The 18,077-nt window shown below is 41.3% G+C and overlaps 1 protein-coding gene across 1 annotated transcript; it reads left to right on the top strand.

Moving 5' to 3' along the window:
- Window positions 1-585: 585 nt before the first annotated feature.
- nemf (nuclear export mediator factor) lies at window positions 586-18,075 on the top strand. The gene is made up of 32 exons (XM_084045772.1): window positions 586-739; window positions 1,292-1,360; window positions 1,793-1,895; window positions 2,049-2,174; window positions 2,560-2,708; window positions 5,051-5,118; window positions 5,250-5,339; window positions 5,562-5,635; window positions 5,832-5,902; window positions 6,013-6,088; window positions 6,250-6,390; window positions 6,693-6,901; window positions 8,812-9,000; window positions 9,096-9,159; window positions 9,245-9,333; window positions 9,458-9,561; window positions 9,783-9,845; window positions 10,146-10,258; window positions 10,459-10,516; window positions 10,749-10,807; window positions 10,902-11,022; window positions 11,479-11,725; window positions 11,979-12,021; window positions 12,149-12,198; window positions 12,495-12,648; window positions 13,045-13,122; window positions 13,277-13,492; window positions 13,678-13,713; window positions 13,922-14,028; window positions 15,895-15,938; window positions 16,395-16,474; window positions 16,639-18,075. The coding sequence occupies exons 1-32, from the start codon at window positions 681-683 to the stop codon at window positions 16,714-16,716; spliced, it is 3,228 nt and encodes a 1,075-aa protein (XP_083901898.1). The 5' UTR covers window positions 586-680; the 3' UTR covers window positions 16,717-18,075.
- Window positions 18,076-18,077: the final 2 nt, after the last annotated feature.

Here is an 18,077-nt window from a genome sequence, read left to right as displayed (position 1 = left end):
GTGTGTGTGTGTGTGTGTGTGTGTGTGTGTGTGTGTGTGTGTGTGTGTGCGCGCGCGAGCGAGTAGTTGCACGCGCGCACGTAGCTCTGGTCCATAGCGTTAAAAGGAGTTCTCCTTAACGTTATACTGGTACTTTCGAGCCGTTGCCCGCACACTCCCGGTAACTTTCGCTAATCACCAAAACAAAGGCGGGTTTAAGATGTTCAAAGCCTACTTTCCTTAGTGGGATTACTCGGAGCCCCCCACCTCACGTCTAAAACACACTTTTTGGCCAGAAAGGACAATATTTCACTGGATGGAAAAATGGTTTAGTTACTCCACTGCGCTATCTACAGATATGGTCAATGGAATCTTTCTATTGACAATATATGTAGGGGGCGCAGTGGAGTAACTAAAAAGATTTTATTCCTGAAATATTTGTCTTTGGACCAGAGCTAGCGCGCAGCCGCGCACGTACGTGCGTGCCCGTCACAACCATTGTGGGGCAGCAACAACAACTGTGGCGTTCGTCAATATTTCCTGTCCCATACCGGCTTCCGTACCAAAAATGTATTTGTGCGCATGCGCTGCAATGTTAGTGTGTGCTGGCGTTTCCAGGTGTTGCACTTTGACAGAGGATGTTCTGTCTGGCATTTCTGAGTTAATATCTACATTAAACTGTAGCCAACACTCAAATCAACATGAAGACCAGATTCAATACGGTGGACATCAGGGCAGTCATTGCCGAAATCAATGCCAAGTAGGTGATATGCAATGTTGTCTGGAGGTAGATACTAGATAGCTACAGTAGCTGTTAGCCTGTCATCTGCACTTAGCACAAACCCATTCACAATATATATATATATATTATGCACTTAATCAGTGGTTTTCAACCCTTTTCATATCAAGGTCCATTATTTATTCGGCATTTGCGCCATTTGATGAGATTTAGCCTCAGATCCAAGACTTAGAATATTTTGTTGTTATTGGATAACATTTTGTCCACAATTCCATGCTGTATTGATGTTGGTACCATACGAGAGATAACCGGCAAACGTTGATCAAAACAACAATTCTAATACATTCTCTAATTATGTAGACTTCTTGTAAATTAAGTAATGCAGATGTTTAACGGGACCATTTGGTTTCATTTTACACTCTCAAGAGTTTAAGATCTATTAAAGGGTCCATTTGGTTACCAACTCTCCATCATTTAGCTGGGGACCACATCCTGGAACCCCCTCAAGGACCACTGGTGGTCCCTGGACCACTGGTTGAGAACCACTGCATTAAGCATTCACTTCTTTTACAGTTATCTTGGCATGAGAGTAAACAACGTCTATGACATCGACACTAAGACTTATCTCATCCGCCTGCAGAAGTAAGTGCTGTCTGTCTGTCTGCAACCTCTGAAATATGCTTTATGTTACACTTTGAAACACACTACAGTACATATTTTCATAACTTGTCATCTAACAACACAAGTTAGTAAATGTACAAGTTACCCTCCATGTCAGTGGTTCTCAACCCTTTTAATTTAAAGGACCCCCATAACTCTGAGAGTGTACAAATGGAACCAAATGGACCCGCAAGGGTCCATTTGGTTCCATTTGTATGCTCTCAGAGTTAGACCTGTAAGGGTCCCTTTGGAACCCAGATAGTCCCTGGACCCCACTTTGAGAACCACTGCTCCATGTGATCTAGGGTACTGGCCCTTAACATTACTACACTTATCAGCTATCAGTCAAACCTTTCTGTCCTATCATGAGTCCACAAACTATCAGAATAGATCAGCCATATATTGTTATTGCAGGCCTGACACCAAAGCTATTCTCCTGGTCGAGTCTGGGCTTCGTATTCACTCCACAGACTTTGAATGGCCCAAGAATATGATGCCGTCTGGCTTTGCCATGAAAGTAAGTTTGGTTTATTGTCAAACTAATGTCTGTTGACTGTTTGATCATCCGCATGCCAAAAGTAGCACATTTTTCCATCTCGCATTTGAACAACTAAACTACGCAATCGGTGTTCTCTGGATGTAGCCCTCACAATTGTTTTGTTCTCTTTAGTGCCGGAAACATCTGAAATCAAGGCGGTTGACGCATGTCAAACAGCTTGGAGTTGACAGGATCATTGACATCCAGTTTGGCTCAGATGAGGCTGCTTACCACTTGATCGTTGAACTTTATGACAGGGTGAGCATGAATGAATGAATGAAGGATCCAAGAGCCATTTAACTATTTATTCAGTGATGTAGTGGTAAAGGAAAGGATAGATGAACGATTTTCTGGTCAATAATAAAAGAAACAAACATATATTACTGTGCATATAATACACTAATACAGAGCATTCAATTGCTAGAAAATAAGAATCAAATATTAAACAATGTGTCCAGGGGGTTCTCGTACTTTATAAATTAATAGAGATGCTAGGATTTATGTGGGTACATTTGGATGCATAACATGTACAGTATACAAATCACAAGCAATGAGGAATGGATGCATTCCAATGTATGCATCGGTATACTTATGTATAAAGATACTTACATACGTGAATTGGTCTTACTATATCCATATTCAGGGTAACATCATTCTCGCAGACTATGAGTATACCATCCTGAATCTACTGCGGTTCCGCACCGCTGATGAAAACGATGTGAAGATTGCCGTGAGAGAGAGATATCCAATAGAGAATGCCCGGCCCCATGAACCTCTCATCAGCTTGGAGAGGTAACCAGAAAAACCCAGGACTGATATCTAATATATTCATCAATCATGTCTAGAGCCCGACCGATGCCAGATTTTTGGGTCCGATGCCGATGCCGATTTTGAGAATCCTGGACCACCGATTGCCGATGTTTTTGACCGATATTTTGTAATTAAATAAAATAATAAAAAATAATTTTCTAAAACGTATAAACTTAGTTTTTTCATTAAAGTTAAGAATACAAGATTGAGAAAATTTAAATAAAATGCAATCACATTATTACAAATAAACATGAATACAATTATTTGAAAACTTTAGTTACTAGGCACTTTGTAGATTTGAATTATTAATATTGTACTAAACATACATTAACCACAAGTCTTCAGCCCTTTTTAAACTTTGGCTATTTGCAGTGGTGGAAAGTAACTATAGTACATTTACTAAATTACTGTACTTAATACAATTTTGTACTAGGTATTTGTACTTCACTTGAGTATTTCCAATACTTTTACTTCTACTCCACTACATCTCAGAGGCAAATATTATACTTTTACTCCACTACAATTATTTGAAAACATTAGTTACTAGTTACTTTGAATATTTTGATTATTATTACAAAACATACATTAATCACTTCAGCCCTGTATAGGGCCATTTGAAAATCGCTGATCTACAAGCTTGTAGATCTGCTATTTTCAAAATATTTTCATACATTTGAGAACTTGAAATTGATTAAAATTTGATGCCAATAATTTTGTACTTTTACTCAAGTACATTTTGAATTCCAGACTTTTACTCGTAACAGAGTATTTCGATTTTTTGCAGTATTGATACTTTTACTTAAGTAAAACATTTTAGTACTTTTTCCACCACTGGCTATTTGAAAATAGCAGATCTACAAGCTCACAACATGTTGCTATGCAGTGCGTTGTGAGCTTGTAGATCTGCTATGTTCAAAACATTTTCATACATAATGATAAGGGCTGTAGTGCACTTCTAAATTTAGGTTTTGGTCAATCAATTGATTTAGTTTGTTTTCATATTACATTGACACGACGCTGTCACCGCATCCTGCAACAGACGTGCTCATGCAGAGCCCGTCCATCGATTGGTTGTGAAATCGCCCTGACAACCAAGAACAACCAATAAAACCCACAACTGTCCCTTCGGACTATAGGATCTATTCTAAACTATGGGATTCTAAAACTTGAGCGTCGAGTCCCTCAGACTTGAGGCTTTGAGCACAACAAAACTGTGTCCTTGTATTTTAGTTATGAACAAAGTCTTGCTGAGAGCAAAATGAACGGCCCAAGGTAAGGGTAATGCTTTACAAAGTTGTAAGAGGAATCCCTTCATCTGACTGACTATCTTGTCCGCGTCTGATGAAAAGTGAAAGTTAATGAAACTCGCCCCAAATCACGCTCACCCCCATTCTTTTTCGCGGACCCACGGTTCTTGCATTTGTTTGATGATAAGGTTGGAACATAGTTTTAATGGGGTTACGTTTAGAAATAAGGTTAGGTAGGTTTAGGCATAGTTTACTGAAGTTACGTTTGTGAATACCGCCGGATTTGCTCCGGGGCAACTGTGTTTTAGGGCGACTGTGTTTTGGGGCGAGAGTTTTGGTATTCTCCGTGCGAGTCGGGTGCGACTGCCAAGCAGCACTCCTCCGCTCAGAAACAGCCTGGAGATGTTAAATTAACGTCTCAGACAGACGTTAATATATATTTATTTAGCGATATACAAGTAGCTTAGAAGATTGTAGTAGCCTATGCCCAATTGCCCATAAAAATATATAGGCTACCTAACCGTTGCATCATGATCCATACATTAACAATGAGGCTCGCATGGAGTCATTCATATCATTTATTAATTCATTGAGCTTATACTGTAGGTCTCTCTGGAAGGCATTGTAGTGGTAGATAACTTTAATCTCACTCAGTATTATTGACACATTGTTGAGAAAAACAAGCAATCTTTGTGGATTTCTCATAAATAAATATAAACACCTTTACCGCAGCTGCGCAGCAATTTCACAATCAGTGAAAATATTAATGACAAAAACATCGGAACATCGGGGGAAATAATGACCGATGTCCGATATTGACTTTGGGGTCAAAAATGACCGATACATCGGGCTCACCGATGTATCGGTCGGGCTCTAATCATGTCATCAGTGTAAATTTAGTTTACATTTGCCAATGTACCTCGAGTGCAGTTTGTATTTTTCTGTCCCTAATCATGGTACCATGGGTTGGATATGTTCTGGAGAGCCAAAACTCCAGAAGAGCCATGGCCTGCCCAGGAAATAATGTTGAAAAGTTGTCATTGAGAGAGGAAAATGTTTTTTCCCTTTTTCACATAGGCTCACTGAAATCCTCTCCAAGGCACCGAATGGAGATCAAGTGAAAAAAGTCCTTAACCCTCACCTTCGTAAGTAGCTAAGCAACCAGTTTCGTCAACTGTAGGAACTTACTGTCTGTTTGACTTTTATGTATAACTATCTCCTTATATCTAGCAATATCTTATGTGTATCAGACTCACATATTTCTCAATTCTGCCAGCCTATGGAGCCACTCTGATAGAACACTGTTTGATGGAAGTGGGACTCTCGGGCAACGTCAAAGTTGACAGCCAAGTAGAAACTGCTCAAGGTACAGTTATGGTTGACATGACTGGCAACATTTTTGCAAAGAGTGATTAAATAATAATGGTGATTGCATGATTGTCACTGAGGTTTTGGTCCTCATAATTCGTAACTTGAATTCAAATCCCAATTGTTTGATCATTATTAATTCATAATTTGTGCATATATTGTAAACCTAGAGAACTCTTTAATGTAATGACTGTACCGTTTTTTCTTTTGTTTTTTCTAGTTGCACCTCAAATCCTGGATGCCCTGCAGAGGGCTGAAAAATATATGGAGGAAACTGAACATTTCAGTGGAAAAGTATAAAATCTATTCCAAAAATCTAATTTGATTATTCATTTTCACGTTGAGTCATTGCTATAAAGAAAGTGTGCTTCTCGATGAATCAAAAAAGGTTATCAATAGAATAATCACTATAGTTGAAATGATCTATAGTTGCAGGCAGCTTTACTTGTGTGTAAATACATTCATGATTTTCTTTCATGTTTAATTCAAGGGTTACATCATTTCAAAGAGTGAGAAGAAGCCAAGCCTAGCCCCTGACAAACCCAGTGAAGAACTGCTCACGTAAACCCTGTTTTGCCTCTATTTCTGATTGCAACATAGAGACAAACCATTTCTATTATCTACAGTATATTATTTATTATTCACTTTAAATTATTTTTCTCTTCCTCAAGGTATGAGGAATTCCATCCGTTCCTCTTTACCCAATATGCAGAGAGCCACCATGTGGAGTTTGATTCATTTAACAAGGTGAATTTTGTGTATTTGGACCTCTTTGTCTTTCTTTATTTTTTATTGTCGGATTTATAGTGAGATGGGGGGTCCTGATATGAACAATTCACTCTTCTAATGCGTGTAATCACTCTCCATGAGAAAGTGACATGACAGATAAAAGTAGTACTTTCACCTAGGCAGTGGATGAGTTCTACTCTAAGATGGAGAGCCAGAGGATTGATATGAAGGCGCTGCAGCAGGAGAAACAGGCTATGAAGAAGCTGGACAATGTCAAGAAAGACCATGAACACAGGCTTGTAGCCCTGCACCAAGCACAGGTTAGCACTGTCCATTGCTCTGTCCATCCATTGTGAATAATGAATGTAGCACAGCACAATGTTAATTCAAAGGGTCCATTTCGTTCCATTTGTTCTCAGTTAAATTAGCACTCAGGATTTTACAATGTAGATGGCAGTCTTTATATGAATGAACCTAAAGCAGTTATAGGTGTTAATCACTTAATCCCAGTATACTTCATCGTATTGTATTCTTACTCTGCAAATGCCAGTCAACTGATTGAGTGTCTGTTGTCTTACTAAATGTATAAATAAGAAACCCTGCCTCTGTGTCTGTTGTGCAGGAGGTGGATAGAGTCAAGGGAGAACTGGTGGAGATGAACCTGGCTGTGGTGGAGAGGGCTCTTCAAGTGGTCCGCAGTGCCCTGGCCAACCAGGTGGACTGGACTGAGATTGGCCTCATTGTCAAGGAGGCCCAGGCAGCTGGAGACCCCGTGGCCTGCGCCATCAAAGAACTGAAGCTGCAAACCAACCACATCACCATGCTGTTGAAGTGAGGACATTATTGATGTGGCCCCATAGTTAATTACGCAATATTATACGAGAGGGTGTGCGTTCGCTCGTGATGCTTTTGGAACTCGGCTCCGCCTCCTTCCTGACCGCATCACTGGCGTGCCAATATTCACGATAAAGCACACCCTCGAGCGTAATATTGCGATTATACAACAGTTACCATCAAAATAAAACATCAAAATGTATTCATATTGCGAGACATTTCTCTCTCAAAATAACAACCTTTCTGCGAGTGTTATCTCTGTTATCCTGGAAATAAATGGGGTCCGTCTGACAGACGGAGAGTTCTTGTTTACTCAGCTATGCTAGAGAACTTTTCTCAGACTGGACACATAGAGAAACAAAACTTAACTGTTAGCTCAATCTCATTGTATTTAATATATTCAACAGAAAAAAATAAAATAAATTATGCCAGATTTAGCTACTACGGCCGCATACTTCCCATGCAAACCGCTAGCCTAGCCCCTTGGCCGGCTCTGCTCTGCGAGAATCCCTCTGATCAGCACAGCTGATTTTTAGCGGCGCTAGCCGCTCTATACCTTTAGGTATAGAGCGGATATTAGCCCTCTATACCTGGCTTTTGCGTCAACGTTCTGATTGGTCAGGTCCGTCAACGTTCTGATTGGTCAGGCTCGCCAACGTTCTGATTGGTCAGGTCCGTCAACGTTCTGATTGGTCAGGCTCGCCAACGTTCTGATTGGCCAGGTCCGTCAACGTTCTGATTGGTCAGGCCCGTCAAGGTTCTGATTTGTCAGGCAAGGGGACTATTCATGACATCACTATGATGTCAAGGTTTATTTTTTATTTCCTCATGTTTTTTTTTGTATATATTTTTATTTTCTCATGCTTTTCCCCCTTCTTTTTTTGTATGTATTTTTAACGGCGATGGTCCTGCTCTATACCTGGCTTTTCCGTCAACGTTCTGATTGGTCAGGCCCGTCAACGTTCTGATTGGTCAGGCAAACTATTCATGACATCAATATTATATCATGAATACAAAATTAGATGGTTTATATAAACTGTAAAAGTCCGGAACATAAACACTCTGGGTACAGCTTATAAATTGTATAGATTATTTCATAACACATACATATCTTTCTGGTACCACATTTATACACACGCACACACAAAGTTTATTTTTTAGGTACCCACTCTATCAGCTATGACAGATCAGTTTTTGCCACTTACCTTGGAATGCATTTGGTGATTCGCTTCCAATGGCACTATTTAGTGCCACTGGAAGCCTTGAAATAAATTTACAGAGATTTAATATTGTTTCTCTAGTAGAAACACATATCTATGACAAAATATATCAAAGGTGCCGCTACCTTCACACAGGTGTGATTTTTATATTTTGATTAGGTGTGCTATCCAATCTGTTGTATAATGTACCATTGATGAGTCACTGTGCTGTTGTTGTCATTGCACTTTCTTAACCACTTAAACCCTACAGTATGTACAGTACTTAAAAATAACCTATCTACAAGTTCACAACGCATCGCAAGCTTGCAGATCTGCTATTTTTGCCATTTTTGAATCTTTGGGAAAAAAGATGAAATAAAAATAAAACATTCACCCATAAATACATGCCCAAAATAGCAACACCAGGATAGAGGAGACACGTAGTTGTTTGGGCTCTCTTAGGACCAACAGTAGGGGTTAGCAGACTAGAATACACAGGGAATCAGGAATTACATTGGGAGCAAAAGGGGAAAAAACTTTGAACTATGCACGAGTGTTATGGAGATGATTATCTTCCAGTTGGTGTATAATCCAGTCACACTTGACGTTTTCTACCAGCTAAGTTGTAGTTGAACACTTATGACACCAGCACCAAGCTCACATATTGACCCTCAGTGACTGAAACTAATGCTGCTTATTTCTCTTCAGGAACCCATATATATCAGAGGAAGACCACGAGGAGGAAGAGGACGAGGAGGTGGCGGCTGAGGAGAAGGAGGTGAAAAAAGGCAGGAAAAACAAGAATAAGGACAAAGGACAGAAGAACAAGCTGCAAAAGAACAAGCCCATGTTGGTGGACGTGGACCTCAGTTTGTCAGCCTACGCCAATGCCAAGAAGTAGGTGTGGTTGCTGACTGGTACAGAAAACAAAGAAATGTTCCGTTGTATTGCAAGGCCTACAACTCAACACCACCCCCACTCTGTTGTTTCAGGTACTATGACCACAAACGGACCGCTGCAAAGAAAGAACAGAAGACCGTCGAGGCAGCACAGAAGGTGACAAGGTGCAGTCAATATAATGTATCCTTCCTAAACTTTAGCAGCTTTGATTCAAAATATGCTCATATTTGTGTCATTCAAGGCTTTCAAATCAGCAGAGAAAAAGACAAAGCAAACACTAAAAGAGGTGCAGACTGTGACCACTATTCAGAAGGCCAGGAAGGTCTACTGGTAAGCTGCATGGTGGATTATCTTATATCAAACAAATACTAATATATTCAGTTTTTCTCATTTTGCTTAGATATGTAGTCTTAATGACGCATGATATGTCTTTGCTTCCTTCCTCTTGTGTAAGGTTTGAGAAGTTCTTGTGGTTCATTAGTTCAGAGAACTATTTGGTGATAGCGGGACGGGACCAGCAACAGAACGAGATGATTGTCAAGCGCTATCTCAGGGCTGGTAAGAGATCCACACTGTGTAAACATGCTGCATAAGCACTCACTCACTCACTCACTCACTCACTCACTCACTCACTCACTCACTCACTCACACACACACACACACACACACACACTCTCACTCACTCACTCACTCACTCACTCACTCACTCACTCACTCACTCACACACACTCTCTCTCTCAACTGGATGAGCCTCATTATGGAAGTGCTTCTGTTGTCAGGTGATGTTTATGTTCATGCTGACCTCCATGGAGCAACAAGCTGTGTCATCAAAAACCCAGCAGGTACAACCACTCTTTCACACACAATTGCATTTACTGGTGAGAAAAGATCAAATATTGACATTTGTATATTAACCACTTTATTGCTGGCATCCCTATTTTGGCAAATGTGCAATTATTTTTTCAAAATAAGTGGAAAACGGCAGGTCTACAAGCTCACACCGTGTTGTGATGTGTTGCTAACTTGTAGATTGGCTATTTTTGCTATTCATCTTTATGACAAAGTATATAGGGCAACACATTTTGCTTCATATCTTTCCACCATTTTCCTTGACCCTTGCCCACTCCTGTTCTCTCCCTCAGGCATCCCTATCCCTCCCCGTACCCTGACAGAGGCTGGCACTATGTCTGTGTGTTACAGTGCTGCCTGGGATGCTAAGATCGTCACCAGTGCCTGGTGGGTCTACCATCACCAGGTGAGTGATGAGTACCATGGTACTCCGCTAGCTGGTTCAAAGTGTGGGTGTGGTTATATTTGGAGGAAAAGAAGACATGAAACTAAAGCTACTTTCATCAGAGTTGATAACGATGAAAAAAGAAAAAAAAACGTACATAATACTATGCAACATTGGGCTTTTATTGATCCTGAACATGATTCTGTGCTTCCTTGGGGCAGGTGTCCAAGACGGCTCCTACTGGAGAATACCTCACCACTGGAAGTTTCATGATCAGAGGTACAGTAGAAACCTAGTCTCTCAAGACGGATGTGTTAACAATTTTCAAATTATGCCGTTTTCTGAAAATGAGTAGAAAATAAAGCAGTCTAACAACTAACAACAAAAAGCAGTCAAAGACTAACCAACATACATTGTTAAGAATAAATGTGGATAAGAGCAACATCTTCTTGCAGACCCTCTTTGTGAATTTGATGAATATAAATGATTAAAAAAAGCTTTATTTCATTAGGAAAGAAGAACTTCCTGCCACCTTCCTACTTGATGATGGGTTTCAGTTTTCTCTTTAAGGTAAATACAATATTCTGTATACTGCAATTAAATATTCTGTTGCTTTGTGTATTTTCGCTAATGTATGTACTTGGTGTGCTGCTACATACTGTAGGTAGACGATGAGTCTGTCTTTAGGCACAAGGGGGAGAGGAAGGTGAAGACCATAGAGGAAGACATGGAACAGATCACCTCCAGCACAGCCGAGCTTCTAGAGGAGGGAGAAGAGCTGATTGGTGATAAGACATGCATACAAAATTATTATCCATTTGTCCGAAGTCTCGCATGGCCAGACTGTTGTCTCACACATTTTTCAAATGCTTCCGGTCATACAGTCTGAAGCACGGAAGCTCTGAAAATGATTAAACGCCATCTGCCCGCTTCCGTACATTTTTTCACGCAAATGTGTCCTAATATAAATCAAAATAATCTAAGCATATATAGCTTGCTGCTTATTAGAAATGGAAATTCTAAAATAAAGTGTTAAGATATTTTAAAATATATTTTCTTGAACGGAAATGACAAACAGATGACAGGTGTAGTTCCAGTATATATAGCATTCGGAGATGGTGGAATAGTTGTCGCGAGACTAATTTGTTTGTAACCCGTTTCAGCAATTTAGGGAGGTTGTTGGTAAATGAAAGCGGTTCACACAGATTTTACATCTTCATGTCATACATGGACATTTGCAGGGGATGACAGCAGTAACGAGGGTGAAGGTGAAGAGCAAGGCGGAGTAGGGGATGGAGAGAAGATGGAAAGGGAAGGAGAGGAGGAGGAAATTGCAAGCAAAGAGTTGCCAGTCGTTCCTGAGGAATCCACATCCGACGCAGAGGTGAAAGATGAAGGAGATGAGGAAGAGCCAAAGAGTGATGGAGAGAGTGCAGAGATCAGCTTTCCAGATACGACCATCTCCCTCTCTCACTTGCAGTCCAGCAGGTGATATTTTCAGCTTGGCATTAGCTCTTACAAATGTACATATGTTGCTGCCTACCAAACACACTTCCTGACTATTCATCTGTTACCTTTGAGTTTATTAACATGAATTATGTAGTTTCATCGTTAAGCATGAATTGCTGCATTGTGAGCTTGCAGCTCTGCTATTTTCTACACAGTCGTGCGATGAGTATAAATCAGGCTTAAACCGTCACAGTATCTAGTACTTTAATACAATGGCCTCTTCTTTTTACAGGACCACTCAGAATGCTGGGTTCAAAAAGGAAGTGACCACTCAGGTAATCGGTTACTACAGTCACCTGCATGATGGTTGTCATTCATATAGCTTAAAACCTTGAAGAGGCAAACGTGCACTTTCCAAAGATCATACTTTTATCATAATGTTATTTATTCTCTCCCCTCTAGGTTGACATAGACACTCAGGGGACAAAACACATCACTGCCAAACAGAGAAGGTGAGATAATGGAACAGAAACACAACACCCCAGCATGGCTTACATTGAAGCATAAAGTCCATTCTTCTCCAATTCCATTCCAACAGTACACACCTAATGAGGTACTGCACCACTTCCTGTTGCTGAGACAATTAGATGAGCTTACGTAAAGTGAAATCCTTTCTCAGCTTATCGCAGGAAACAAATAGGGCCTCGTATCATTTAGTCATTACAGACTTCTCCATGTCAGATCTGCACAAGCGCTCGGTTAAGCTAAATAGTCCATTTAACCCCTCGGGGCATTTCTCTGTCCTCAGGGAGGATAAGAAGAAGAAGCAGAACCCAGGAGTTGCTGAGGAACAGGTTGAAGCTGAGGATATATCCCAGGACTCGCCAGCTGGCCCGTTAGCCAACCAGGGAGCCCAGGGCGGGGGAGGACCCTCCCAGCATCCCCCCAAGAGAGGTCAGAAGGTGAGCGACAGAGTAGAGATTATTTTATGTTTTATTATTTTCTAATTTGACAATGTTACACACCGCTAACACAGCACGTGTTGTTTGCCTGTGTAAGATAAATGAGCTGCTGCATCATGTGATCATTTACGTGATATTGGATCGGAACATAGACTTGGCGCACTCACCAATACCTGATCCAGCATTTTAGGGATATCAAAGGCTTCTGCAATACGGGTATTGGAACAATTCTAAGAGAGACCAAGAACTAGAAATCACATTATGTTTCATGTAATCCAAAGTTGGTATATTGTATGAAAAATAATTAGTTTTTGGCAAGTGACTTGATCATACAGTAAAGTATGAATTAGTCTTAAGCCTTGAGATGTATCCACCTGTGTTTGTGGGTGATTCCAGAACAAACTGAAGAAGATGAAGGAGAAGTATGGGGACCAAGATGAAGAGGACAGAGAGCTGATGATGAAGCTACTTGGGGTGAGGAGGACTTTCTATTTGACCACAATATGATGTATGATATGATGTGTAAATTCAATTTTGAATACCGCAGCCCGGATACAAAGGCATTTTGTTGAGCAAGGCACTACATCCTGATAACCATAAACCCTTCACTGTTGGTCCTCTTTAATAGTCGGCTGGTGGCAAGGACGACAAGGACAAGGACAAGGGGAAGAAAGGAAAGAAGGGGAAAGGGAGAGAAGAGCCCACTAGGAAAGCCCCTCAGAAAGCGCCCCAGAAACCCCGCAGCATGGAGGCTGCTGTGAAGAAGCCAGAGCCGACAGGGGGAGTAGAACACATGGAGGGACAGCCTGGAGAGGAGGGGGTTGTAGCTGAAGTAGAGGACAAGGTAGGAGATGACGAGCTCTCCTGCTGCATATCAAGTAGTAGACCCACTACTGCAGATCTGAAATGTCACACGATGCCATTTAAGTAATGTCACAAAACCATCTGATGAGAGCAATGACATCAATGTTCTGTCTGAGCACACAAGATGCAATTTATTGTCTAATTACTCAATGTCCTGTCTTTCAGGAAGATGACGTTGACCAGGATAACCCCGGAGCAGAGGTGCATTCAATTATTGTACTGTGCAAACGATGGTGTCATGAACTCAGGGAGGGTAACAAAGACATATTTCTACACATGGATGTAGTTGTGTTTATTCAATTCTTGTTATATCACTGGAAAGACACGGGGATGTTACACGGGGATGTTATTTTACCTTTTTGTGGCACAGATGTCATCTTCTCGTGGGTGTTTTGTGTTGTTTTCCCAGGAAGCAGAGAATCTGCTCACCTCTCTGACGGGCCAGCCTCATCCTGATGATGTGTTACTGTTCTCTGTGCCGGTCTGTGCTCCATACACCGCCCTGTCCAACTACAAGTATGTACAATACACTTACATACTCTATACCACTGGTTCTCATTGAGGGGGTTCCAGGGAGTATGCAGCTCTAAATGATTGATACTTGGGGAAACAAATGGACCCTTACAGATCTGTAGCAACGAGTGTACAAACAGGACCCTTGTACATTCATTCTGATACAAGGGACATTCGTCCTGATACTCCTGGACCTGTCTGCAGCGTTCGACACAGTGAACCACCAGATCCTCCTCTCCACCCTCGAGGGGATGGGTGTCTCAGGCTCTGCACTCTCCCTGTTTGCATCCTACCTGACGGGTCGCTCCTACCAGGTGATGCTGAGAGGGTCTGTGTCAGAACCACACAGGCTCACTACTGGGGTTCCCCAAGGCTCGGTTCTGGGTCCTCTTCTTTTCTCTCTCTACACTACATCTCTTGGTGCTGTCATCCACTCCCATGGCTTTTCCTACCACTGCTATGCCGATGACACCCAGCTGATCCTCTCATTCCCCCCCTCTGACACACAAGTGGAGGCACGCATTGCTGCTTGTCTGGCTGACATCTCGGAGTGGATGTCGACGAACCACCTGAAGCTCAACCTGGACAAGACCGAGCTGATGTTCATCCCGGGGAAGGGCTGTCCTCACCGAGACATGGCCATCACCATTGAGAATGCTGTGGTGACGTCAACTCGGACTGCGAAGAATCTGGGTGTGACCCTGGACGATCAACTGTCGTTCTCGGCTAACATCGCATCAGTGACACGGTCCTGCAGATTCCTCCTCTACAACATCAGGAGGATTCGCCCCTTCCTCACGGAGAAAACAGCCCAGGTGCTCATCCAGGCTCTTGTCACCTCCCGCCTGGACTACTGCAACTCCCTCCTTGCTGGTGCTCCGGCATCAGCCATCAGACCTCTGGAGCTTGTTCAGAAAGCTGCGGCTCGTCTGGTGTTCAACCGCCCCAAGTTCTCCCACACAACTATCCTTCTCCGTTCTCTGCACTGGCTCCCCGTAGCAGCTCGCATTCAGTTTAAAACCCTGGTGCTAGCCTATAGAGCAGTGAAAGGAACAGCTCCTTCTTACCTCCGGGTTTTGGTCAATGCCCACACCCCTGCCCGACCACTCCGGTCTGCCACCTCGGGGCGACTGACTCCCTCGCCACTCAACGGTCCTTCTGGTCGATCGACACGGTCACGACTTTTTTCTGTTCTGGCCCCACAGTGGTGGAATGAACTTCCCACTGATGTCAGGACAGCAGAGTCACTGCCCATCTTTCGCCGCAGGCTGAAAACCCACCTCTTCAGGAAACACTATCCTTCCTCTTTGCCTGGCCTACTTGTTGTTAACTAGTTGTACGAACTCTTGTTTTATTTTTGTATTGTTTTATTGGATCTTGTTTAGTCGATACACTTATTTGTTTTAGCTCGTGCTCATTTGATTTTGCCATTTTTGTCTCATCTGTTTAAGAAAGTAGGTAGCTGATATATTGCACTTTTACCTTAGCGCTAGGTATACTCTTGGTTGCTTGTTTTTGCAGGAAATGTACTTAAAACTTCTGGTGATTAGTAGTTTTCGTTCCCTACCTATGTTGAATACACTTATTGTAAGTCGCTTTGGATAAAAGCGTCTGCTAAATGACTGTAATGTAATTGTTAATGGGGAGTTTTGAGTGTAGATTGTGGTCCCAGACATAAAAAAGAAGAACAATCTTATCAATTGGCCTAATACAGATCAAACTGCGAGTCCTTGAAATGTAAAAAGAGTTGAGATTCACTGCTCTACACTTTTCCCCTGTAATAATGATGGTGTTTAAAAGCAAAACAAATGTGTTCGAGAAAGTGTAGAGTGTAAGGGTGTAAAGGGCTAATGAGTTGTTTGTTTTCAGACACAAGGTGAAACTGACACCAGGCGCTCAAAAGAAAGGCAAAGGTACGATCATTTTAACATTCATAAGCCTGATTTATGCTTTTACATTGTGACACTTTCTCTGTTGGAAATGTTATTTTGCCCCTGAAGCTTTTTGCTTGAAATGTGTTGTCAGCTGATGCTGTTCCATGTGCCCTTTAAGTGTTTACCTATTCGGTGGTTGCTTGCCAGAAATACCATCCATGGCTGAATCCACTTAGCGCTAACCTACCTGTCTCATTAAAAGTTACCAGTTTCTCCCCCCTCTTTTAGCGATAACCACACGCATTTTCCAATGCATTCTTAAGGTATACCAGATTCAGCTATTCAATCTACTGTATCAAGGCATTATGAGGGATGTGAATGTGTGCTAGAGGCCCCGAAAGCTTTAGACCCGATGACCATTTAAATATGATTTAAAGAAGGAATTATCTCAATGAAAGGTAGTCTGATCCCAGTTTGTGACTGTTTACTTGCCAGCTGCTCGTACTGCAGTTTTCAGCTTCATGAAAGCCAGGGAGGCTTCAGTAAGAGAAAAAGACCTATTCCGCAGTGTCAAGGTAAGCTAAAACAAATCTGTACCCGAATGATAATGAACATCTATGCTATAAACGTCTCATAAGAAATGTGTTGAGTGCAAGCGATCCAGTGCATTGATTATGAATGGAGTTCAGGATCTGTGCATACAGTAAGTGTTACCAGGTCATCCTCTCTTGTGTTACAGGATACAGACCTGTCTAGAAACATGCCAGGTAAAGTTAAAGTGTCTGCACCGAACCTGCTCGCTGCCAAGAGGAAATAAGAGACAGGGTTGAATACAGACCTGTCAAGTAGCCAATTTGCGATTTATTCATCGGGCAAACCAAGGAAGGAACCCAAGAAAGTAGACGTTGCTTTATGCTGACTTTACCAATGCCTTTTATTTGATTAAATGACGAGAAGACTGTGCCAATAGTCTTTTGCAAATTGACTTCTAGTGCAGTAAACTCATTTTAAATCACATATCATTGATTTTATGTTGGTGTATTTTGTCTGAGAAATTATTTTTCATATAAGGACATGTAAATTAAAAATGAACATGAGAATGTGACTTTGTATTTAATTGACTTATTCCTAATGAACATTTAACACATTTGGTGCAACGTGTTCTATAATAAAAAATACAAGGGGAAGATTGTGCAAACAAAGTCTTATATTTCAGTGCAATGTGGCTCAACAGTGTACCTACACAAAGCTTCTATTTTGTGATAAATGGAATGGAAATGCTACAGAAACCACATTAACAAAAATATCTAAACACTTTCTCAGTAGGTAATATAAACAGTTTCAAAAACAGAAGCACCTCACTCAACACAAAATAAATTACAATATATACAAAAAGGTACTGAACTTAAATTGCCACGAGTAGATTGAATTTTTAGTGATTTTGGGGATGTGGACTTGAGCAAACGTAACCACAATAAGTGTTGTGTAACATTCAATGGATAACTAGGATTTGTTACAAAGGCAACTGATAAACATGGAGTAATTCTACCCATTTGCAGATCTTTGCATCGATGTTTCAGTTATTCACATACTGGAAACAAATTAATGCAAGACTAAAGGCTCTTGTACACAGTCTGTATTTTTCATATCCGTTCTTAGTCATCCAAAAGAAATCGTTAAGCACAGAACCATGCAGTGTCCGATGATTTTCTATTAAGAAAATTCACAGAATGAAAGAAAAAGGTCATCAAGCACTAAGTTGATTTTGTGGTCCGACTTTAAAACATAAATTCATAATTGGGTCCATCCAATCCTGAGCTCATGTGAAAGACGAGGAGTTTCAAATGCTGATCAAGGAGCTGCAGAATTATACAGATCGTTAAACTTTAAAGGTTTATTTCAGTGGCCTGGTTTGATGCTTTGCTAGCAATACTGGAGCCACAAAATTAAAAAGACCACCAATTTCCATGATCCTGAACAGCAGCTGGCAGTAAGGACAGACACACGTTTAATTGGAATTCCTAATTGTGCCATCTCATTAGAAAGGTGCGTGCTAGGCAATGAGCCTTTTGACTGTATATCACAGCCTACGGACTATGGAAGCTAAAGACGCAGACAATTTGGGATGAAAAACATGGACTGTAAAACTGATAATCGGCTGGTTGGTTAAAACCGGAC

This window comes from Gymnoscopelus microlampas (genome assembly GCF_963454915.1).
Source record: "Gymnoscopelus microlampas genome assembly, chromosome: 20".
NCBI lineage: Eukaryota > Metazoa > Chordata > Actinopteri > Myctophiformes > Myctophidae > Gymnoscopelus > Gymnoscopelus microlampas.
This window is presented reverse-complemented; position numbering and strand designations above follow the sequence as displayed.

Excerpts from the sequence above, each read along its gene's own strand:
- nemf (XM_084045772.1), top strand. The coding sequence starts at position 681 with ATGAAGACCAGATTCAATACGGTGGACATCAGGGCAGTCATTGCCGAA. Across the intron at positions 2,175-2,559 it reads TCGTTGAACTTTATGACAGG|GGTAACATCATTCTCGCAGA; the intron begins GTGAGCATGAAT and ends ATCCATATTCAG. Across the intron at positions 6,089-6,249 it reads AGTTTGATTCATTTAACAAG|GCAGTGGATGAGTTCTACTC; the intron begins GTGAATTTTGTG and ends ACTTTCACCTAG.